General features: G+C 37.3%; 3 protein-coding genes across 5 annotated transcripts; 1 reads left to right on the forward strand and 2 right to left on the reverse strand.

The window, feature by feature from the left end:
* Nucleotides 1-894: 894 nt before the first annotated feature.
* LOC132143705 (mitotic-spindle organizing protein 1-like) lies at nucleotides 895-3,757 on the reverse strand. Of its 2 annotated transcripts, none has more exons than XM_059554171.1 (3): nucleotides 3,393-3,757; nucleotides 3,046-3,202; nucleotides 895-1,122 (listed from the first exon to the last, which is right to left on the reverse strand). In XM_059554171.1, exons 1-3 carry the CDS (start codon nucleotides 3,442-3,444, stop codon nucleotides 1,107-1,109), a joined length of 225 nt encoding a protein of 74 aa, XP_059410154.1. In that variant the 5' UTR covers nucleotides 3,445-3,757; the 3' UTR covers nucleotides 895-1,106. The 2 variants fall into 2 exon arrangements, with proteins under 2 accessions (XP_059410154.1, XP_059410153.1); XM_059554170.1 differs by having other exon boundaries at nucleotides 895-1,136; nucleotides 3,057-3,202; nucleotides 3,393-3,720.
* On the forward strand, nucleotides 3,681-9,897 carry bora (bora aurora kinase A activator). Of its 2 annotated transcripts, none has more exons than XM_059554168.1 (12): nucleotides 3,681-3,822; nucleotides 4,078-4,257; nucleotides 4,337-4,443; nucleotides 4,561-4,606; nucleotides 4,703-4,781; nucleotides 4,877-4,930; nucleotides 5,038-5,094; nucleotides 6,124-6,353; nucleotides 6,492-6,645; nucleotides 8,153-8,736; nucleotides 9,096-9,236; nucleotides 9,415-9,897. In XM_059554168.1, the coding sequence occupies exons 2-12, from the start codon at nucleotides 4,105-4,107 to the stop codon at nucleotides 9,433-9,435; spliced, it is 1,626 nt and encodes a 541-aa protein (XP_059410151.1). In that variant the 5' UTR covers nucleotides 3,681-3,822; nucleotides 4,078-4,104; the 3' UTR covers nucleotides 9,436-9,897. The 2 variants fall into 2 exon arrangements, with proteins under 2 accessions (XP_059410151.1, XP_059410152.1); XM_059554169.1 differs by having other exon boundaries at nucleotides 3,717-3,822; nucleotides 4,090-4,257.
* Nucleotides 9,898-13,251: 3,354 nt separating this feature from the next.
* dis3 (DIS3 exosome endoribonuclease and 3'-5' exoribonuclease) lies at nucleotides 13,252-24,540 on the reverse strand. Its single transcript, XM_059554196.1, has 21 exons — nucleotides 24,061-24,540; nucleotides 20,995-21,152; nucleotides 20,673-20,866; nucleotides 20,115-20,188; nucleotides 19,851-20,018; nucleotides 19,495-19,656; nucleotides 19,221-19,337; nucleotides 18,381-18,518; nucleotides 17,892-18,038; nucleotides 17,692-17,808; nucleotides 17,511-17,612; nucleotides 17,221-17,285; nucleotides 17,012-17,096; nucleotides 16,789-16,916; nucleotides 16,604-16,690; nucleotides 16,305-16,461; nucleotides 15,077-15,291; nucleotides 14,390-14,558; nucleotides 14,094-14,252; nucleotides 13,850-13,972; nucleotides 13,252-13,348 (listed from the first exon to the last, which is right to left on the reverse strand). The coding sequence occupies exons 1-21, from the start codon at nucleotides 24,277-24,279 to the stop codon at nucleotides 13,280-13,282; spliced, it is 2,853 nt and encodes a 950-aa protein (XP_059410179.1). The 5' UTR covers nucleotides 24,280-24,540; the 3' UTR covers nucleotides 13,252-13,279.
* Nucleotides 24,541-24,769: the final 229 nt, after the last annotated feature.

Raw genomic sequence — 24,769 nt, forward strand, 5'->3', positions numbered from 1 at the left:
CACCCAGGAAGCAGTTGGGGGTTCAGTAACTTGCTCAAGGGCACCTCAGTCATGGTATTGCTGGCCTGAGACTCAAACCCACAACTTTTGCATTAGAAGTCAAACTCTCTAACCACTAGGCCACAACTTCCACACAAACTCTATCAGAACCCTTTTTGAAACCCGATCCATTGGTGAGAAAGAGATGTATTACTTTTTGGGTTAATTATTTCTTTAAACTATAGCACATTCTGCCGAAAACGTCTGTTTGAGAAACGACTGGACTCGGGGTTAATATTTAGCAATAAGAGCAGACATAAGGTTGAGGTGATTAGACACATAAAGGAGTTCTCGCTGCAGGAGTGAAACATTATGCCTCCTGTCTGCAGGAACCAAGGACACAGCCACCTCTCCCTCTCAGCACGGCTGGGTGTTAATGAAGCTCTCGCCAGGTATGATGTCTTTTTGGCTGATCTAAGATCCACAGTGCTTCTACCAAGCGTGACCTTTATCGTTCCCAGAGACTGATGTCAGATCTGTGCAAAAAAGCACCTGTGAGTTGGAGAACATCTGATCCAACCTTTATTGTGTAATATGCATGGCCATGACATTTACCGTAAATGATTAAAAGAAATAAATGGTAAAGGACTGCAATTATAATGTTATGACAACACAAAGCAGAAGTAATTAACTATAAATGCACTGCTATCGCCATCACGTGGTTAAAAGACGTAAACGCACATAAAGGTACAGATGAAGTGTTTTAATGATCAGAGGTACACATAAAAACAACACAGTTAGGGTAAAAAAAAAATAAAAAAAAAAACCTTCACACACCCTTTTTACTGACTTAAACGGAGGCAAAAAGGATTCCACATAGTAATGTCTATTTTGAGGATGTTTTTCCTTTTAGCAAACAATATTTAAATAACACACAAAAAGGAAAAACAGGACACTTTTAATAGTCCAATTGTACATCCTGAGGCACTTGAAAGTAGGTCAAACACAAGGCAAAACAACTGCTTTAACAAATTAATCCTATGTACATGTTTATATACACAATGCATTGTGCAGTTTTCTTTCGTCTCAAACAGGGACCACTCCATCATCAATGACATTTTGATAGGTCATCCTTGACTAGTGCTGATTTCAGAAGCCTAAAGGATCAATAAAAGATGAAAGTTAAAGAAATGACAAAATAAAACAACAAATACACATTTGATTAAAAAATAAAAGTAAATGGTATATTTAAGGCATATAAGCTACATCTGCATTCACGGTTTTTATTTAAATAGTTTAGTAGTGACAAATGAATGCTGAAAAGTGGAAAAATCCCCACCAAGCCTAATATTATCTGCTTGCATTAAAATAGAGTACTTGCTTCAAATTATTCCTCTGGCAGAAATTGAACAGGTTATTTCTAATCAGCCAAAAACATACATTGCTTAGTAATCATTTTACAGAAACTTCAATGTTTTCTACCAGGTAAACAAACTGAGTATACAATATGTGAACTGCATGGTATGCATGGATTTGCACTTTGAAATTTTTACTTATCAGACATTACCTAATTTTATTAGGTTACTGAATATATGCATAGATACAGGGGTTAAAGCAAAAAAAAAATCCTGCGCATGAACTTTTTCCGGGGGTGGGGCGGGGCAGCACATGCAAAGCATGCAATGACTGTGATAACTTTAACATTTGAAAGGATACTATGGCAAAGTTATTGCTTTCTTTATTCAAACTGATTTTCTTTTTCATAAATATATGATTGACCTGCAGAATGAAAGCTGTATCATACACTTGGAAAATTATGAGCTATATCATTGCTTATCGACACTAGGGGTGAAACAATACACTTAGCTAATGAGATGAGACAAAGTACAGATACTTGGTTCACTAGAATGTGACAATATTTTAATACTGTTTTTAAGAAGTTTTCACTAAAAAAAGTTGGTCTTTTTATTACAAAAAGTAAAACAATGCAGTTGTATTTAGAAATATTTAACTAATCTAGGGCTGTAACTAATGATTATTTCGGGAATCAATTAATCTACTAATTATTTTGACAACTGAGTAATCCAAATTTTTTTGTTGTTGTTGTAACAAACAGACTTAAGTGAAAACCAGGCTTTAGTATGACTATTTATATATAAACTAACAATGAGGCAATAATAATTGGCTCAAATAAAACATCAAAACCATGAAATTACAAGATTCTATTGAACAACACTGTTAAAATACATAATGTAATATGCCTATATATATAACATTAACATAACTTAAGTACATTATGTATTACAACAAAAACCTGCAGAGGGCGCCAACGGCCTGGTTACGTTTAACTTTACAGCTTGATTAAACAATGTTTAAATCCATTCAATTTTAATATTTGGCCTCGTGCAGAAACATTTATTTTGAAATCGCTATGTACAATACAATGGCATATTTAGACGTAGGTCGATATATCTGCTGTGTTGGCAAAGGCTTATAAATGATTTACGTTACAAATCTAATGAGATAATGCACACATTTTTTCCAGATTACGTTAAGCAAATAAAATTCACAAGCGTATACAGAGGAAGAGTTTAGCCCCTTTCACACATACTGTCTTTACTGGTAAAGTTACCATTAATAGATCATGTGTGAACAGGACCTTTTCAGAAATCCCGGTAAATATGTTTTGGCAATCATATCATTCTTATGGAGATGACATGATTACTCTGAGCTGTTTACAAAGCTCCACTGCTTTATAATGAGCTTCTCTATGTAAATACGTGCTACGTGCTAGATGGATATATTTGACCATTTCGCCTCACAGCTTTTTGTCGCGCTTCTCCATTCATCAGAGCTGCGACTCTGCAGTTGAATACTATTATGCGCGTATCATGTTTATAAAAGCAAAACATTCTGACTGGCTACTGTTACTGTCGGAAATCCGGCTTGGTGTCGGAAAACTTTAAGCCCTGTAGTTATGCAAGATTTTGCATCAAAGCAAAATAAGGCAGAGTGGATAAAACCAATGAGTGAAGATTAAATAAGGCTGTCACTGCAAATACATACACTGACGTTACCTTTAATGCGTCCGATGCTCTTCGGAGCTCTTTGATAACTGATGACAGAGCTTCGGGATTGATCCCCTGCTCACAGAGACGGACACATATCGACAGAGACTCCATGTCCAATCCTGTGTTCAACAACCTGGATATCTCCAGGAGAGCTGGACATGTAAGAACAAAACACAGAGATACATGAGCCACATAACTGCTCCACTGAATTAACAGTGCGATTTATGAGAATGAATCATGTAGTGTGCAAACCAGTGTGTAACAATACAGATTTCAATTATGTTTCGAAAAAACAGCATTTTTAAAAAGAGTATTTCTTTTTTGTAAACATTTTAATCATACCATCCATAGTCTCCCGGACAGCGTTCATGTTCGCGCTCGCGGGACTGGCCATGATGCTACGTGCTAAAGCTATTTAAATAATTAACGACAATAACAAAGCACTAGCATTCGTTCAGAAGACCTAAAACGTCTACTCCTGTTAATCTCTGATGTCTTCCAACAATTTGCTAATTAAAAAACGGGCAGCGTCTCAAATCTCTCATCACACAGTCTCCAATCCATAAACGAACTAACTGAAAGCAGTTCTGTTCAGACCTCGCGGTGTTTGTTGCGGCAATCCTATCAATAAAGTTGTAGATGTTCAAAAGGAAGTTAACGTTACGTCCGGACTGCTGAATTGTGATTGGCTAGCACCTCTTGAGCGAAAATTAAATCAGACGTTAGAGCCATTCAGCGATCACTGTTTGGCTTGTTTGAGTTTCGTTGCGTTGTGAGTATTATTAATTAATAACATTTCTTACCCGTTTTTGTCTATTTAAACACATGTGATTTTAAGACTGCAGACTAAAAAAAGGTAAAAAAAAAAAAAAAAGAATCCGATCAATAATCGTTTGATCATCACAATCGAGATGCAATGATATAACGCAGTTAATCAAACTGCATGACCGATATAACGTAACGTTATATATTGATATTCTGAAGGATTCTCCAGTCTTGCACTCATTTCTGTGTTGTTAAAACGTAGCCTGGTTGGCAGGACGCCGTTTCTAAGATGGGGGATACAGCAGAGATTCATATAACACCCGAGACTCCTGGAAGACCCGCTATCCGGAACCCGTTTGAGAGCCCTAACGACTATCACCGTCTGCACGAGCCCCTGATGCCCAGCCCGTCCGTCTTCAAGAGCTCCACGAGCTCCTCCGCGGTGAGTGCGTGACTCTGCATGTGAGGGGAAATCATCATCAAGGATAGAAATGTCAATGTGTGTGTGGTGTTTGTTGTAGACACCAGCCAAGTTCAAATGGTCGATTGATGAGATGGCAAATTTACTTCCTGTGGAAATAGACCCAGAGGACATTCACCGCCAGGCTGTGTTTTTTAGCCAGTCCAGGTATGTATTGCTGTTAGTATGTTTATTTGAAGTGTTTTAAAATAATATTTATTTATTTTTGTAAATATTTGTTAATATTCTCATGATGTTAACTCAGTTGTGTTTTAACACATCAAGGGCAGATGCTGAGATCGAGGAAAAACGGCAACATGCTATTGAACAGGTAATACTGCTTTACTTCTTATAACACAATGCCTGTTCATAAAAATGTTTTATTTTAACTAGAGAGAAAGCTGTGTTATTATTTTTGTTTGTTCAGTTTTTCACTAAAGGTGCAATTGTTCCCTCTCCATGGGGACCACCAGCGGCTAAACCAGTAAAAATGCCACATCCTAACAGTAAGTCATGGAACATAAAACAAGAGATGTTCTCATGCTACTTTATTACAACCAATGTAGTTTTTCATAGATATTAACTAAATTGGTCTCATTAGGTTCTTTGTCCCCACTGGTAACAGAGACGCTTCAGTCATCAAAGAAAATAAATGGTTTGTTAAGCAGCTCTAAGACAGTTTATAAGTGATCAAGACTGTAAATATAGAAATGTATCTGTTTGGATTTAGAGTAACTGGTCTTTACTTTTTTTGTGTTTTAGCCATCTGTCAGACGGTCTTGTCTCTACCTGTGGACTTCAATCTTGAAAAAGTTCTGGGTAACCTTTTTTTTAATTATTACTTTATTTTAAAATGAAGGCAAACATGTAGTTTATAATAAAATGCTGTTCAAAAGTATAGGATCGATAGGTTTTGACCATTTTAATAATCCAAAAAATGTACAAAGGTTTGGACAAAAATACAGAACTGTTTTAAACATATATAATAAGCAATATATACTGAGCAGCAAATTAACATATTAGAACATTTTCTGATCATGACACTGAAGACTGGAGTAATGATGCTGAAAATTCACCTTTGTATTAGAGGAATAATTGATATTTTTAAATATATTAACATAGAATTTTTTTATTTATTGTAATTAGGGCTGTGCAAAAAATCGAAGGCGATTTCACGCGCATCTAGTCAGTAAAGGCACTCCTAGTATATCTCCAGCACGTGCATTCAGATCAGGATTGCCAGGTTTAAAAAACAAAACCCTTTCCAATTGATCTCAAAACTAGCCCAATCGCGTTTTGTTCCGGGCGATAAAATACACTTTTTTTTTTTTGGTGGGTTTCCCTTGGTAAAATTCGTATTTTAGGGGCTTAACATCACTTTACTGGGATCTTTAAATTGTTCCATAGTGTGACATTCTGTATTCCTTCTGAAATTATTTTTAATCACCATTTAGCTTTTCTTAATAATATTTGAATGCATGGTCATATGACTTAATTAACTGAGAAATAAGATTCAACATTTGTCCTTTAAAAAACTTATACGAGTGGAATTAAAAAATCTTACTTGGTTGCCATTTTATTCATATTAAAACATGTCTACAAGCTATTTATGCAATGACTACTTATATCTCTAACACCCTTCACAAAATCCTGAAAGTGCTTTTGACAGAGTACAATATAAGGTCAAGTGCAAATAGGTTGTTAACAGTCTAACCTCATTGCACTTCTTAAATTTTGGGGTGTCAGGTCTTGTCTATTTATTATTTAAATGTGGCAAATATTTGCATGATTTTCTTTGCTTGGATACATTTTGATATTAACTTGAGCATTTCCTTTCTGTTGCACCAGGTGATTACTACAAGACAGAAGAGCTAACCGAACAGGTGCAGGAGAGCCTTAGCTCCTCTTCTTTGCGGCGGAAGCTGTTTCTTGATGGCCATGACAGTGGCTCTGAGTCCTCTACCCCTTCCAGCCCAGACAGATATTCCCATAATGTTCCTCCCAGCAGTCGAGAGACGGTGTCTTCTGTTATTGTCTCTCCACTTCAGTGTGGCATTCCAACTGGGACGCCCTTGTCTGTATGTACCAGATCATAGATGATGACACTACAAGGGTGAAACTACACCCTTGTACTTAGAACAATAAAATGTGGTTCAAGGGTACTTGATATCTGAGATCTTTCAAATGTAATATTGTATTTGATCCGTAATCTTCAGGGCCAGTTTTCATCCAGTCCCATCCAAGGCCAGGGTCGAGCATACAGTCTGGGCAGTGATGCAAGTCCCATGTTTTCAGAAAGATCGTCGTCTGCTTTCAAGTCTCCTATTCTGTCGCCCATCAGACTTCAGCATGCTGTGACGCCTGTATCAGGTGAGAAATCTATGATGGTGCCAGGTTTTTTTTTTATGTTGTATGCATGCCTATATATGTAGTGCAGGGGTTCCTTGAACCCTTTTTTTTGTCAGCTGAACCCCGTAGACATAAAAATGTTTTACTTAAAGTAGCCCCTGAGAAGGTAACATTAATACAGAGGTTAAAGGTTTAGTTCACCCGAGAATGAAAATTCATCCATGTTCTATTCACCCTCGAAGCGTCCTAGGTGTGTGTGACTTTCTTCTTTCAGAATAATCCAATCGGAGTTATATTAAAAATTGGCCTTGCTTTTCCAAGCCTTTCAGTGGGGTAAGCGGTAGGGGTGCATGATAAAGATTATCCGATCATTAATGTGCATCTTGTCAGTAATGCCGGTTCTCTAATCAGCGGTAAATTCCATCAGGTGCGTGATTTCACATAGAGCAGCTGTTACTACACAGAGCCGTTGTTAACTGACTAGCTGCGCAAATAAATGCTGATAATGAACGTGTATTTGCGCAGCTAGTCAGTTAACAACGGCTCTGTGTAGTAACAGCTGCTCTCTGTGATCCAGATTTTTCTAACATCTGCTGACTGTGGGATGCGGAAGACATGCAGGCGTAAGATGGAAGACATATGGGTTGCACGCGCGCCTCTGTGTGTACGGGCAAAGATGGAAACTTGGTTTCCTTACCTTAGCAAAGGAAAACTAGTCTCCTCTTGGCTTATTTCAAAATCCTCCGACATTTTTCTTTAAATATATTGTGATATCCGATAATACATTAAATGTTACAATGCATATGCACAATACAATGCATGTGTGTGATGCTGCTGACACAGGAGCCAGCATTGTAACGTAGAACCCAGATGCACTGGGGCTTGTTTACAAGCAGAAGATGCACACTGTACATAAAACAGTCTTCCTAAAAATGTCTGAAGATCTTAACAGAGATGATGGCTTGCAATTTTCTGCCCAGCCACACTAATTTGAACCAGAATATACAGATGATGAACTGATGTTCTATGTCAGAATGCAAGTTTCCACATTGAAGACTGACACAGAAGAGAAGAAAATGTTGAATTAAAACCTTATTTTTGTTTTCTTTGCGTACAAAAAGTAGCTTCATAACATTACATTTGAACCACTGTAACGTGGACTATTTAAAGGATGTCCTTACTACCTTTCTGGGCCTTGAACGTGTCAGTACCCTTGCTGTCTATGCAGGATCAGAAAGCTCTCGGATTTCATCAAAATATCTTAATTTGTGTTCTAAATGGGTATAAAACAACACAAGGGTGAGTAATTATTGAACTATCCCTTTAACAACACATTTGCATGTGTATGGTTCTCTGTTGTTGGGTAATGGTCAGGTGACCAGCAAGTAAATGGCTAAAATATTTAATAATTTTTGTAATGAATCATTTGCAATATAATTTAATTATAATTATTATCTCTTCACCAAGTCATAAACCCCCGCTTAGACTTTGGATAAATGTGAAGTCACATAAAACTTTGTCTTTATAGGTGAGAGGAAAAGGCTGTCGTTTTTGTCCCCTGATGGCATTCCTACGGGCGGCTCAGTCATGGACATGAACCGATGTGGAGAAAGCCCATTGGTGGAGGGCTGTTCCCCTATTCGAAGCTGCTCCCCCTTTCAATCCCGACCCAGAAACAGAGCCTGTATGTGGACCTCTCCTTCTCACATTTCCCCTATCCTTCACCCAATCCTCCAGGACAAGGAGAACATCCATCCCAGTGAACCTTTACCACCCATGGACCTGGACGCTAACTCGACAGAACCTCATGTCCAGCGAGATGGACACCGATCTGGGGAAAGTGAGTCAGAGGCCTCCGTGGCTGTTTCTGAGCAGATGGATCAAGACGAGCCATTTGTGAAGGGCAGTGGAGGAAACAATGAGTCTGACAGAAGGGAAGATGAGAATGAGGTCATCAGCAGGAGCAGAGAGGAATCCTGTGGTTGGGTTCCTGAAGAGGACACTGCATCACCAGCTAGACTGTCCAGCTCTCAAACAGGCAGTTTGCCTAACGCTGAGAGTACGCACATGTTCGCGGAAGGAAGCATTACACCATACGACATTAGCATGCAGGTTAGTATGCATGCTGTCAGATGACCAGAATGCCAGCTGCTTCCAAGTAGCCTCCAAACACTAGACAACTAAATAAAGAGCCATTTCATTAGTAGCCCAGCAGGTGTAGTTGACATAAAACCACTGCAAAACTGTCTGGAAGCAGCTGCTGCTGTACTGAATCTCTTTTGCTCTAAGAAACGTAGTTATGTTTTATTATAGTAGCACTATTTAATGAGACTAAAATGTAGTAGTCATTATTGTTACTATGACTAAGTTTATGCTTTATTAATGATTTTTGCTAGCTTTTAATGATGGAATTGTGGACTATGGTCTTTAAGTAATTGTTAGGCTTAATGTGTCCCTCATGTTCTCTGCAGGTGGATAGCGGTTATAACACTCACTCAGTGTGCACTACCAGCTTAATGGACACCCTCAGTTCAGACAGCCACAGTAAGGACATGCTGGACACACACACTGCTGAAGAGGGTGTACCTTTCACTAGACACACTAAACCAAAGGTAAAGTCTCACACACTCACAAAAAAAAAAAACATTCACTCTTGTCACATTTTAATACTTCATTCAGCTGTTTCGTTGCTTTAGTTTTGTACACTCAAGATCCACTGTATTCACTTTATTATACTTGATGGTAGAATACACTGTGCATAGCCACACTAAGAAATGTTTTGTTCTGCAGTTGCTCACCCTGCCGCACTGAGCATGAGGGACAGAACAGGCACTTTACACTCTCTTACCCCCAAAGCTGAGGAGGACATGCGCGGCACATTAAGCTGTATGGTGCTCATGTCATCTCATATGAATGCTGAATACCGTGGTTGGTTTTACTGTCTGAGCCTTGTGAAAGTTTTTGTACTGACTAATCTACAGTATTTATTCTTGCTCCAAAAAAGAGATGACTTTTATACTGAGAAAACTTGAATTAGTTTTAAGATTATGTATGGGTTTTATTGATTGTGAAATGTAGCTTTCATTACTTGTGATTTGTTAGAAGAGGGTGGCAGGTGTTTAACCATTTCCTCTAGCTGTTTTTATAGGGCCTTTTTTTCTACAGTCTTAAAATTATTTATGAATTAATCATTCACTAATAAACATGGAGATACTACTAGGAATACATATTATGGTGACTTGCATCTAAATTGTAATAAAATGTCTAGATAAATATGGTGATCGTTTTATCTGCTTGCAATTTCTTCTTACAGATGATGATATCAGACTTCATCTTTGTCATCTAATATATTAACAAAACGGCATCACAGTAGAATGTACCATTGTTTTAGTACAACCCCAATTCCGGAAAAGTTGGGACGTTTTTTTTAAATTTTAATAAAATGAAAACTAAAGGAATTTCAAATCACATGAGCCAATATTTTATTCACAATAGAACATAAATAACGTAGCAAATGTTTAAACTGAGAAATTTTACACTTTTATCCACTTAATTAGCTCATTTAAAATTTAATGGCTGCTACAGGTCTCAAAAAAGTTGGCACGGGGGCAACAAATGGCTAAAAAAGCAAGCAGTTTTGAAAAGATTCAGCTGGGAGAACATCTAGTGATTAATTAAGTTAATTGATATCAGGTCTGTAACATGATTAGCTATAAAAGCTTTGTCTTAGAGAAGCAGAGTCTCTCAGAAGTAAAGATCGGCAGAGGCTCTCCAATCTGTGAAAGACTGCGTAAAAAAATTGTGGAAAACTTTAAAAACAATGTTCCTCAACGTCAAATTGCAAAGGCTTTGCAAATCTCATCATCTACAGTGCATAACATCATCAAAACATTCAGAGAAACTGGAGAAATCTCTGTGCGTAAGGGACAAGGCCGGAGACCTTTATTGGATGCCCGTGGTCTTCAGGCTCTCAGACGACACTGCATCACTCATCGGCATGATTGTGTCAATGACATTACTAAATGGGCCCAGGAATACTTTCAGAAACCACTGTCGGTAAACACAATCCGCCGTGCCATCAGCAGATGCCAACTAAAGCTCTATCATGCAAAAAGGAAGCCATATGTGAACATGGTCCAGAAGCGCCGTCGTGTCCTGTGGGCCAAGGCTCATTTAAAATGGACTATTTCAAAGTGGAATAGTGTTTTATGGTCAGACGAGTCCAAATTTGACATTCTTGTTGGAAATCACGGGCGCCGTGTCCTCCGGGCTAAAGATGAGGGAGACCTTCCAGCATGTTATCAGCGTTCAGTTCAAAAGCCAGCATCTCTGATGGTATGGGGGTGCATAAGTGCATACGGTATGGGCAGTTTTGGAAGGCTCTGTGAATGCTGAAAGGTATATAAAGGTGTGTAGAGAAAAGAAATCTCCGATGGCCGAGGCACTCCTTAATTAAAATGTCTTTAATGAAAAAATGACATGTCCTAAATCCTTAATTAAAATGTCTTTAATGAAAAAATGACATGTCCTAAATGGACCATTTAGGACATGTCATTTTTTCATTAAAGACATTTTAATTAAGGAGTGCCTCGGCCATCAGAGATTTCTTTTCTCTACACGCCCTTTTTAAATGTTCTACCTTGGACCGAAGAGCACCCAAATCAAACCTAAAAGGAATTGAGCATGCCATTCATCTTGAATCGAAACAGGTATATAAAGGTTTTAGAGCAACATATGCTTCCCTCCAAACAACGTCTATTTCAGGGAAGGCCTTGTTTATTTCAGCAGGACAATGCAAAACCACATACTGCAGCTATAACAACAGCATGGCTTCGTCGTAGAAGAGTCCGGGTGCTAACCTGGCCTGCCTGCAGTCCAGATCTTTCACCTATAGAGAACATTTGGTGCATCATTAAACGAAAAATACGTCAAAGACGACCACGAACTCTTCAGCAGCTGGAAATCTATATAAGGCAAGAATGGGACCAAATTCCAACAGCAAAACTCCAGCAACTCATAGCCTCAATGCCCAGACGTCTTCAAACTGTTTTGAAAAGAAAAGGAGATGCTACACCATGGTAAACATGCCCCGTCCCAACTATTTTGAGACCTGTAGCAGAAATCAAAATTGAAATGAGCTCATTTTGTGCATAAAATTGTAAACTTTCTCAGTTTAAACATTTGCTATGTTATCTATGTTCTATTGTGAATAAAATATTGGCTCATGTGATTTGAAAGTCTTTTAGTTTTCATTTTATTAAAATTTAAAAAACGTCCCAACTTTTCCGGAATTCGGGTTGTACATAGCTGAGTTCAATTAGTAAAGTCACTTGTACTGACAGCTGTGTGCTTTGCTGTTCTCAAAGGGAGCAAATATAACATTTATAACTAAAGCACAGGTTTTTCTTTTTGGAATGCTACACAACACAATATTAAGGGTTCCTTTGTCATGGAAAAGCAAATAATTTAAAATGATGATTTCCAGGCCTGAAAAAGTTATGAAATAAGTCAATATAATTTTCAGTTATGGAAAAACCATGGATTATTTTGTTACCCTGCTTTATCCTAAAATAAAATAACATTTTCAGGCTAATCATGTGGTCCTGTAACTGTACACAGTGCATCCAGAAAGTATTCACAGTACTTCACTTTTTTCACATTTTTTTTGTTACAGCCTTAATTCATTATTTTCTTCCAAGTTCTCTAAACAATATCCCATAATAACAACGTGGAAGAAGTTTGTTTGAAGTCTTTGCAAATTTTTATATAATAAAATAAAAATCACATGTACTCAACTCAAAATTGAGCTCAGGTGCATCCTGTTTCCACCGATCATTCATGAGATGTTTCTACAACTTGTTTGTCCACCTGTGGTAAATTCATTGAACATGATTTGGAAAGGCACACAGCTGTTTATATAAGGACCCACAGTTAACAGTGCATGTTAAGAGAACTAAAAGGCTTTAGTTAAGAGTGGTGACCAAGAAGCTGATGAGCCTGAGCTTGAACCCAATCAAATGTTTCTGGAAAAAGAGCATCTGCCCCCATCCAACCTGGCAGAGCTTGAGAGGTGTAGAGATGAGGAGAAGAATGGCAGATAATTCCCAAATGATGATGAGCAAAGCTTGTAGCATCATACCCAAAAAGACTTGAGGCTGGGTGTTCATGTGGATTGTATTAAAAATAGTTTTTAGCCAAATGTTTTTTGAACATCAACGAAGTTAAAATCACACTGGTGTCAACTTCAAAAATGTTGTGGTTTGGCATCTTAGTTTTAAGTAATGGAAATTCATTGATAAGAGTGAGTGACAACCCTGAATATAACAATATAATCTCTGTGAAAGCCCATTTCAAATGGCTGTATTCAAATGACAAAACAGGTAACTGAAAACCAGAATTTCAATCATTTTAATATGCTGTTTTCTATTGCTCAAATGGAATGTATAATAATTCCACCGTTTGTCTAAGACTATAAAAACCAGTACATTATCAAGTTAAAATGGAGACAAAAGCAAAAACAATACAGGTGTAAATTGATAAAAAACCACAACAAAACAACACTCCTTTCATGTCAATATTTTCCACTTATGCGTTCACACAAGTTTCCCGTGTAGATGAACCGAAGGCTTTTCCTGTGATTTTTGGTGCTCAGGTGTCAGCAGTCAAGCTTGGGTTTTTTGGCCACTGGTTCTGACTCGGGTACAGGTACACTAACCCCAGGGATCTGGAAAAAAACAAAATTATACTTTAGTGGTAAATTTTTTTTATTTTTATTTCTATATAGTTTCAACTGTTTGATCCTGATGATCTAACGTGTGTCTAGAGTTGTAGCTAATAACAATAAACACGTTTTGAAACTAAGGGGAGATATCACCACAAGCAATAAACTATAAGGATATAAAGGATAAATGAAAATGTACACTAATGGTTACTGTAAAAAAAAACAAATTTATTTTTGTGCATTTATTATACTTATTGGCAAGATGTTGTGTAATAAATCCCTTAATTATCGTAAATGATGCTCATCAAGAGGATATAAAACACCTTCATTTCAGAGTCCTGATCAGCCTAGAGATTTATTTTGTTAATTAAACAGCTTTTTATCTTGTAAATCATACAAACTAGTTCAAAATATTTTGCTGTAAGAAACGTGAATGGATTCAAGAGACTTGCACAGCGTTGGAGACGCTAATCATAATTTAGAAGTTAGAAAACAAAAACATACCACAGGTTCAATGAGAGCCATTCTGATCCTTTGATGCTGGATGTTGGAAGCGTCCAGGCTGATCGTTACTTTAACTTTGTCAAACATGTGGAACGTGTGTTCCTCCACTTCGAGTGTAGGACCCTGAGGAGAAAAAAAAATGGTTCTATTATGTATACATAAGCATGCAACATCTTATGAACGTGACCTGTAAGGCTAATAACTCCTGGCCCCACACACTGATATCACTGATATTTATCCATACCTCAGAATCAAATTTGAGATGAGGGCTGGGTTTGTCCTTGTTTTCAAAGAACACAGTGCCTTCCATTCCAAACTTAGGGATGAGGATGATAATGGCATTTTTTCTTACAAAAAGAATGAAGCCTTCCTCATTTATGATTCCCTTGTTCTTGAAGAATAGCTAAAGGGTAAAGATTAAAGACAACATATATATATATATATATATATATATATATATATATTTTTTTTTTTTTTCTGTTAACTGCGACAGTTATTCCAAAAACCATTAAAGTCAGGATTTTTTGGTTTGCACTTTACCTGAGTGTGGAACGCCACTGAGGCTCTCTGTGCATACTGGGCCATTTTGTGTCTGTAGTTGAGGTTGTTGCATAAGGATGACTGCTTATGCTTGTCCATCAATTCTGGGTATGTACTGTCTGCATTAATAGCCACTGCTAACAGACGGTGAACGATGATATCAGCATATCTACAAAATAAAAAACATTATTTGACACATTGGAATGATCTCTCTACAATGTCGGACAAGTAACGGTTGTTAGGTTGATTTTCCACAATTTCAAAACACCAGATAAACAATGTTAAAAACCTTTAACTGACTCTTTAAACTAACTATTAACAATTGCTTCACAAAACTGCCATATGCAACCCTCTTATGAATGCACATTCAACAGTATCTCGAGAAGTAACGCCTTGTATTTCACAAATAGGTTTTTTAATATTAGTATTTTTTCCCTCTTTTTCATCCACTAGGGTCGTATGGATTCCCGTCACAATGGCAGTGTGGCTTTTAGGAGCATCAATGTTTGGGCGCCTATTTAGTTAGCATTATATGGACTCAGAGTATTGTTCTATAAACCTTTGTTTGTGTTCATCTCAAGAAAGGCATACACATGTGGGTTGGCATGAGAAGCAAATCATGAGAAAAGGTTCATGTTAAGGTCAACGGTTCCTTTAAATCGACTCCAGTGGTCCAGTGCGTCTCACCTCCTGATGGGGGATGTGAAGTGTGTGTAAATGGGTGATGCCAGGCCATAATGGTGGAAATCACTGTCCATGCCAGAGCAGAAATACACAGCCTGCATCATGCAGCGGGTGGCCAGAATCCTCAGCAGGGTGTTGAAGTACAGAAAGTTCTTAACTGTCGCATTGCTCAGGGAATCAGCCAGAGCTTTGGCTGAATCTGTGTGGATGTCAAGGTCCTGGAAAAAAGGGAATAAGGCAAAAATCAAAGGAAAAGAACTCACAATAGAAAAGACACTCACTGCTCGCCACCTACTGGTGTAAAAGCCCTGATTCACTCAAGGTGAAGTCTCGTTTGAAATAGGTGTGAAACGGTATCAATCATTCTGACACTACCCATGATGCTGAGAGTGGCGTTTAATTGTGTATATGAATTTACTCCAGAACCTGCCCAAAAATCCCTTTATAAATCCCAGTCAGGGGAAGATTGTGCGTAAGTGCATCTCCATCTCGTCTCCTCCCCGAAATCATGAAGTTCTCAGATAAATATTTTAGAATATAGATAGTAGTTAAATTGTTTTAAACAATTAATATCAAACTTAAGTTATGCAGTTTTGCTGGTAAGGATAGCCAAAATTAATTGCAGTGTAAATAGAATTGTCTGACTCGGCGAGTCACTGACAAAGTAGCCTATTTTAAAAAGAAAACATGCACATTTTTTCAAGTTGTATCCTTCAAATACAGTAGCATTTTTCATTATGTTGTAGAGATGACTTCACACGACATCAACACCTCCGTGCAGCTGCGGTTGTACAGTAAGCTATTATCATTGGACCTATTCAAACCGAACAATGGACCGTTGGATCACTGAATCCAGCAGTGTCCCCCATAATATCGAAGTAAGTGTACATCATTGATCACTGTTCTCACTAAAATATTTTCGCATAGATTGAGATCTGCAGTTTAGATTAAAGATCTATAGCACTCCTCGCTGTCGTCAAAGCAGCGTGCAACAGGAAAAGTGATCAAGCGCAAAATTCTTATGCCACGTTTATTTTTTATAAATCCCTTTATGTGGGTACAAAATTGTGTGTGCAATTTCTATGCCTATTTTGTGTATACGCAACGTTTATAAATGTTTGTGCTGTGGACGTCAGTCAAAACCCTTCAGGAATCTGTTCAGTGTAGTGTTCAGCATCATAAGACACAGCCCCTTTGGTGTGGGTTATATAAAAATGAAACTTCCACCCACCCTTGATTTTGCAGCCTTAATGAGGATGTCGTAGTTTGATGGCGGTGGTGAGGGGTGTTTCCTCAGTAGGGCACATTCGGAGAACTCATCATAGATCTTCTGTGCTACAGAGATGTTCGCCAGCAACATGAACTCCTCCACCATAGAATTTGTCTCCCTGAAGAAAAATGTTTGTCAAAGTTTGAACTTCCAGAGTCCAGACACAGACAGTTTGGGAACAATATTATATTTCGCCATACAATCGAGTAAAATCATGAACATTTTAACACCTCTGTCAGAAAGATGCATATAGCACTCACTTGAGTTCTTTGGCCTGCAGATCTATAGGATCATGCGTCTCACTGTCTATATGGAAACGCACTTCAGGAGAGGAGAGGGTCAGTGCTCTGAAAATGAGTAAAATAAGCAACTCTTACAAACTGGATCAACTGCTTCATGTATAAAGCTATGTTTAAAAATATATATTTTATTCAAATGGAAATACCCTTTTTCAGTCCTCCGACCCTTTAAGATCTTGGCCAGTCTGTTAAGGCCCCGCAGGCTCTTCGTGATGTCATCATTCATGGTGGTGTCATCGATCTTCATCTGAGCTTCGGCGTATGTAAGGGAGGCCTTACGTGAAAAAACAACACCAGTTCCTTACAGTGCACATTCCAATCATAACCCATCATTTTTAAATCCATTTTTGAAAATTAGACGCAGCAAACCTTGGAGTTAATGACGCTCTTTGTGAAGCGAGTTTTGATGATTTCAGCATTGTGGTTCATCTCCCAAATACAAGAGAATGCTAACCTGAGGGAGGAAGTGTTCATCAGACAGTGAAGGTTTTAAATTATGTTTACTATGTAAATATATAATAAGAAGAGTATACATAAGGTATCCACTTGAGTACTGGTAGTTATGCTAGAAAGCACACCTCTCAACATTGGATCGCAGAGAACACAAGTTGGAACTCAGAAGTTCCGGAACCATGTCAATTCTCTGTGAAAAGAAATGATTCTATTTACCAATTAAAAGAAAATGCGCAATATATCTGCTTAAATAAATACATAAAATTGCATTTTCATTTTCCTCCTGAAAATCTTTAGAACTACACTAATAGATTTTTTTCTTTTTTTTTTTCTTTTATTTAACGGTTCATTTTCATTTGTCAGTTTTGAGTGCATTTCTATTTGTTAATACAGCCCATTATTATTCCATACGTACCTTTCCACAGAGGTAGACTGTAGTGCCTCTGCTTGCTGCCTCTTGATCTAGAGCATTTCCTGGCCGAATAAAATGGCTGACATCTGCAATGTGAACACCAACCTAAAACAAAAGCATACCACCCTCAATACAAAAACCCGATGGATTTACCACTTGTGATCATTTACACAAGCTGCTATACCTCCAAGTTTCCATTCTCTAGTTCCCGACAATGAAGAGCATCATCAATATCCGTACAGCCAGGAGGATCCACACTACACACGCAGAGGTGTCTGAGATCTGCTCTGACCTTCATATCCTGCAGGAAAGCACAGATAAAGATCAAGCTTTGAGCATTTGAACTGTTTTCATGAAACATTCTGACACGCAGGACTACACTACCTCCTCAGTGATACTCCAGGGCATCTTGGGTAGGAAGCTCAGAACAGCCGGAGAGAAGGGCAGGTGAGGAACATCATGCTCCAGGAGAAGCACCTCTGTCTCAGTCTCTTTATCTCCAGCAGAGCCAAGGTTTTTCACAAAGTGACCCTGAGAGACATAAAGAAAAGAAATATAATCTCAGCATTCAGGCCTCCACACGAAGGCTAAATAAAAATTCAGAAAAGGTGGCTATTAATACACAATAAGCATTATTAATAATCCTCAATGCAAGTTTGCATCATGCCTTTCAAGGGACTCGAGAACCAAATTAGCATATGCTATACTCTATGTACAACGCATATTTTTCTGGCTAAAATATAAACCTATATATACACAAACCAATAAAATTAAAAATAACCTACTGTAAAAAAAAAGCATCTCTGAGGAAGTCTGTGGCTTAAAACTGGTCATCATTTGTATAAAATGAGACCGTAAATCACGAACACCTACGTTTGGGTATCTGGAGTTTTTAGGCCAGCCATCGATAGCAACCATAATCCTCTGTCCAGCCAGATTGGCGGCTTGTCTGGTCTCAATACGAATCCGTGGGATTCGTCGGTCTGCTGGGGTGAAGAGGTGCCTTGTTGCCTGGTGTGAAATTCAAAAGTTAATTGACGCAATGCATCAGATTTGTCAAGAAACATAGATTCTTAAAATGACTTAACAGTCATCAAAATACAGTGGTTATATTAACAAAAACTGAATTTTATTATTATATAATTTGTTGATCTTGGTCTTTTATGCTTATTTGATAAAACCGTTGATATACACTGCCTGGCCAAAAAAAAAAAAAAAAAAAAAAACCCATTTGGATAGAATTGGATTATTACTGCAGTGATTAACATTCTGACATGTTACATGTTTGGCAACAATTCTTTTAACCCTAAATGAAGCAGTATGTAGTCATTTTCTTTTAAGAACTGGCCGCCGCTGTGCTGAATAAAAGTTTCTTTTTCTTTAAGAAATTAATAATAAAAGTAATATGACGTAATAATAAATAAATGAATAATCTTACTGAGCCCAGACTTCTAAATAAATAAACACCTATACAATCACCATGTATAACAATCACCCTTTGCACAATTTGTTTTATTTTTAATGTACTAAGGGCAAAGTTCAAATCAGCTCTAAGCAGGACAAATTCACCATCAAGAAATTTTAAGCAAGTTGAGAGTTGTCTTTAAAATCGACTGAACTCAGTGACTGAAAATTGGCTAGTGGGAATGCAGATATCCCAGCTCTACAAATAAAACTGGTTTATATTATTGTATAGTGGTAAAGCACTGTTACCTCTTTGATCATTGACTGTGAGAGCATTCCACAGTAAGGCCTCCAGTTCCTCTTTATAACACCCACCACTCGTCCCGTGGGCTTGAGAACGCTAGAGTTTGGTGGCACACCCTTCAGCTACAACACAACATACAGGTCATAAAGATATTCCAACATTCAGTACATTGTAATAGTTATGGGTTCTACACTACACAGCTTCCAAAAGAGAACCTTTGGGATTCAACTACACGGTGACCTTTGAGCAATTCTTTTAAAGTCAAACGACTTATTCAACCTTATTTTCAGTTTCATCTTCCTCAGCATCTTCATCATTTGGACTATCATCCTGCAGCACAACAGACGATGGAGCAACCCAGCGTTCTTTGGGAAACAGTTCTACAGCCACTACATCCTGATGAACGGCCCGGTTTAAATTCTGAAGGCCTTGAAGTAGAACCTGCCAGAACACGTGATGTTAAAAGATTTTCCTGCTCAAAAATGTTTTTAAAGGAATAGTTCACCCAAAAAAATGATCATTCGCTAAAAATCTACTCAGGCCATCTAAGGCATAGATGAGTTTCATGAGAACAGATTTGGGGAAATTTAGCTTTACATCTCTTCCTCATCCTTTCTACATGATAGCCTCCTTACCTCATTGATATCCTCCCCCTCTCTATTTATAAAGACCGTGCCCTCCAGATAGTTATCTCTGTTGGCATGGAACGTGCCTTGAAGCAGTACTCCGTTCTTAATGCCACTCTGAATCCTGGATAAGGGCAGATGTTCTGGAAACAGCAACTTACTGCCAATGATTTCGTTCTATAATGAATCATAAAAGACAAATCATATCATAATGTAATATAACATAAAACAATAAAAACAAGCTTTCTTGATCATCCATCACAGTGTACGCACTTGGTCATCAGGTTTCAATGCGAGTCTGTCCACAAGCTCAGGGTTGCCAATCAAGCTCTTGATATACTCCTCACCTACACGAGAAAAGAACATACAAAACCGCCATTAATATTAAAAATTAAATAATAATTATGCCATATATGAAGATTAGGGCTGTCAAGAAAAATTACTACGGTAATAATAAGTTATTATTTGGTAAGATTGGTTTGGTAAGATTTTTTTTTATGTCTTAAGAAGTCTCTTTTGAGGCTGCATTTAACTGATTGTGGAACAATTATACTGTAAAATATTACAATTTAAAATAACTATAAATATACAGTATATATACATATGCACGCACGCACGCACGCACGCACGCACATATGAGTGTGTGTGTACTCTTTTCTTTTTTAGTAACATTATAAATCTATTAAGTGTTGCTTTAGACTGAATTAAAGTATGTATTAGTTTGAAGAGGAAAATAACATCCTCAAGTTTTGAATGGAAGAATATAAAGAAAAAACAACAGAATTATATCAGAGAACAACAAAAAAAAGAACAAAAATAAGTGTCTCTTACATCTATACACAGTCAGACCATACTGCTCTGCCTTCTCTTTATTGGCCCGATCATCAGTCAGCAGAACCACCTTCAGTGAACCACCATTGGTGTTTTTAGCGAGGTGATCTGCGTACCATTTAGCAGCGACACGGATGGCTCGATCATTACGATCATTAGCACTTTCCCCTGGCTCTCGTTCAATGAATGTCTCCCTTAAAACAAAAATAAAAATGAGACACTGACATGCACAGCCCTAACATCAAGCACTGTCTGTGAACCTGTATTCAAGCCAAATCCAAAACTAGTGTTAGGAGGAATCCAGCCTCTTAGAATGTGTTACCGGTGATGCTCATTAGTGAACGTGTAGAAGTGCTTTTCCTTCTCATGAATAGCATCCTTGATTCTTTTGTAGACTGGGGCACTCCTGTGTCTGACCTCTTGTAAAACTGTCTGAAGAATGATGACGTTCCTGATCAGAGTGTGCTCAAGAATGTCAATCTGCCAGAATAGAATACCAAATCAGTTTAGGCTCATTCAAAGCAAGACTATTGTGCTATGCATGCACTGGACTGGTCAATTATGAAATTTGGCTTTTCAGACCAGTGAAAAGAAAACATCCTAAATACACATTTAAGCCTATATTTTTTTTACACTTTATTTGCGACTCTATATTGTAATTCAATATTTGTGACCCTGGACCATAAAACCATATGTCATGTGTAGCACGGGTATATGTGTAGCAATAGCCAACAATAGGTCAAATGGGTCAAAATTATAGATTTTTCTTTTGTCAAAAATCATTAGGATATTAAGTAAAGATCATGTTCCATGAAGATAATGTTAATTTTTTACCTTAAATATATCCAAACCTAATTTTTGATTAGTAATATGCATTGCTAAGGACTTTGTTTGGATAACTTTCATTGCAATTTTCTCAATATTTTGATTTATAATTGGTTTTATAATTTTTTGCACCCTCAGATTCTAGATTTTCAAATAGATGCATCTTGGCCAATTATTGTCCTATCCTAACTAACCATAAATCTCTTATTCCTAAAAATATGGTTATAATTTATTCATTTATTTTGTCTTATTTATGAGTGATAAAAAGGAAAATGTTAAATTCCATGTAATAACCTTTAACACCAACAATACAACAAAATAATTTCTGTTCTGTAATATACAGAGGTGGGTAGTAACGAGTTACATTTACTTCATTACATTTACTCGAGTAAATTATTTGGGTAACTAATACTTTTTTGAGTATATTTAAAGAGGGGTACTTTTACTTGAGTATCTTTTTTGGAAAAAATCTTCGTTACTGTGGGCGGCGCTCCTCTCGTTACTTTATCTTAATGCAATAAATGTTATAAATGCTTCAGTTTATTCCAAACGCGCTGTCTACTTTTCTCTGGGCAATGAGGGATGCTCATTCGCGAATGATTCATTATTTTGAGTCAATTCTGTTCAAAGGCTTGATCAAACCAGTTGGCAAACGAGTGAATAGGTTCATGAATCAGTTTGAATGATTCGTTCAGTTCCATGCAGCGTGCGCTGAGGGTCTGAAGCGGTTCACTCAGAGTTGTATCGTTTAACATCAGATGCGTTGAAAACGTGGCTATGGAACTGCACTGAATAGAAAGCAAATCTGCAAAGGCTATTATTTGCTAGCGATGAAGATCTTTATTAGATGAACACTGCGTGTGCTGTCTACTGTTTAACAGGTAATAACTTGGGCTACTATCGATTACAGTACACGATACCTGTGACATTAGTTTGTTGTACGTGTGACTTATAACAGAAGGGAACCAAGTTGAATGCAGCTTCCAAAAGACAAAAAAATAGCCGATTAAGATTTTATTAATATTAATATAATCACACCGGCGTGAGAACGTTCAGCGAGTCATATGATCAGCTGCTAAATTCAGATCTGTGTTCGCTGGCTGGCGCTGACCCAGACGGGTTTTTACAGCGCTGTGCATTTTAACCAATCACACACGATTCTGTTGAGCTTATGAATGCAATGGCCAATCAGAGGTGTTCAGATGAGTCATCGCTGAAATGCTGGTGCTTCCTTCACTCGCTCACTGACTGAAAACCTCTTTCTGGTAAATTCTCTCGTCAGAAACAACAAAGTGCAGATGTGTGTACGAATCGGCAAATAAGATATTGATTTCACAGTGTTAACAGTTTCAGTGATTTTAATGGGAGTTTCTGAGAGTGGTTGAACTCTAGACTGTCAGTGAAAATGATTTTTGATAATGTAAATGTTGCTCTCTCTATGAACAATGAAAGATTAGTAGCAGTTTTTATATCACATTGACTTTCAATGTTAAATTCACATTTAATATAAAGTCAGTCGTATTAAAAATATGTTATGGCATGACACCTATATCGGTTAAGTAAACAGACAGATGTTCTGTAACTTAACGGTCATGTGAGGAGTTTTCTCTCTTCTCTGTGTCAAGGTTATTTATATATAATATATACTTTAAAATATAATTTATTTCGTGATGCAAATCCGAATTTTCATCAGCCGTTACTCCAGTTTTCAGAGTTATGATCCTTAAATATATAATTCTAATATAATTCTAAGTTTTGCTGCTTAATATTTTTTTGGAACCTGTGATTTTGTTTAGGATTATGATAAAAAGAACATCATTGATAGAAAATCAACATATTGGAATGATTTTTGAAGGATTATGTGACATTGAAGACTTGAGTAAAGGCTGATGAAATATATATATTTATACACACACACATACATTTGATCTATATATCTAAATAAAAATAGGCTCAGTATATATGACCCAAAGTAACTAGTAACTAACTACTTGAGTAGATTTTTTATCTGATACTTTTTTACTCTTACTCAAGTAACTATTCAGACTAGTACTTTTACTTGAGTAAATATTTCTATAAGTACTTTTACTTGAGTACAGTTTTTGGGTACTCTACCCACCTCTGGTAATATATGCAAATTGGCGCATATTTCATTATGAAATGTCTATTTTGCATATTAAGAACATTTGAAATGCCACAAATTGTGTTACTGTTGACATGTAACAGTTTTTATGATAAAGAATGAATTATGACGAAGTAAATTGTGTTCTAAGATTCGCGCTTTTGGGCCACCCACTTAGAAATGAAACCTTTAACGCCGAACGAATGAATGAATGTTATATAAAATCACCGGAAACCCTGCCTCTTTTATGTGTAATAGATTTATTTGGTGTGTAGTTTAGCTATATAACGTTACATTGACTAAATAAGACTTCCTCAAATTCTTACACAAATACTTTGATGACAGTTAATTGTTTACAAAAGTTGTTCAGAACAAATACGCTTATTTTAATAAGATTATATTAATAAAAAAGAAATAATGAACTAAATAAAAAGTAGATACCTGATGTAAAAGTACATTGGTGTCTGGGATTAGATAGTGCGGATATGAGCACAGGTTGCTCTCTATGCACGCGTCCTCCTGCAGCACAGGCGCTTCATCTTTACACTCCTTACAAACTTCACTTCCGCACCAGATGTCATCTCTCAGGTAATGTTCGCGCACTATTTTCAACACACCACCAGCGCGGGTCTTCTTCACAAATGTCTTGGATTTCAGCATGGTCCAAATAACCGGATCGACGGTGATTTTCGAGGAGATTTTCCACCAAAACACACTACGCAGTTAACCCACGTGTGTACCGGTGCGCCAACTAAATATGATTCCGGAGTGAGTCAGAGACGGAGAGGTTCTGTATCGTATTTTGAACATCAAACTACAGGTAAAACGCACCTATAAAATGACACACCGTGTATTTGATTGAATTATAAACTATCGGGATGCTCCAAACAGCCACAGTATATTCTGTTAGTAAACTAGCTGGTCCCTTACTGTTCTAAACACTTCGAATGCTATTGACTGGCCATTTTGATGTTTAATGGGGAGGGGCTAAAACTGAGTTGGTTTACTTTCTGACACCGCTAGAGAGCAACAGAGCCCTTATTATCCGAGATGAGGCACGTCACTGTGTGTGGAAAGTGCTGCAAAGCTAATGTCATTTTAATTATCTAAATGTATATATGGGTATATATTTATGTTAATTCTCTCAGGT

The sequence above is a fragment of the Carassius carassius genome, chromosome 7, assembly GCF_963082965.1.
Source record: "Carassius carassius chromosome 7, fCarCar2.1, whole genome shotgun sequence".
Taxonomy (NCBI): domain Eukaryota; kingdom Metazoa; phylum Chordata; class Actinopteri; order Cypriniformes; family Cyprinidae; genus Carassius; species Carassius carassius.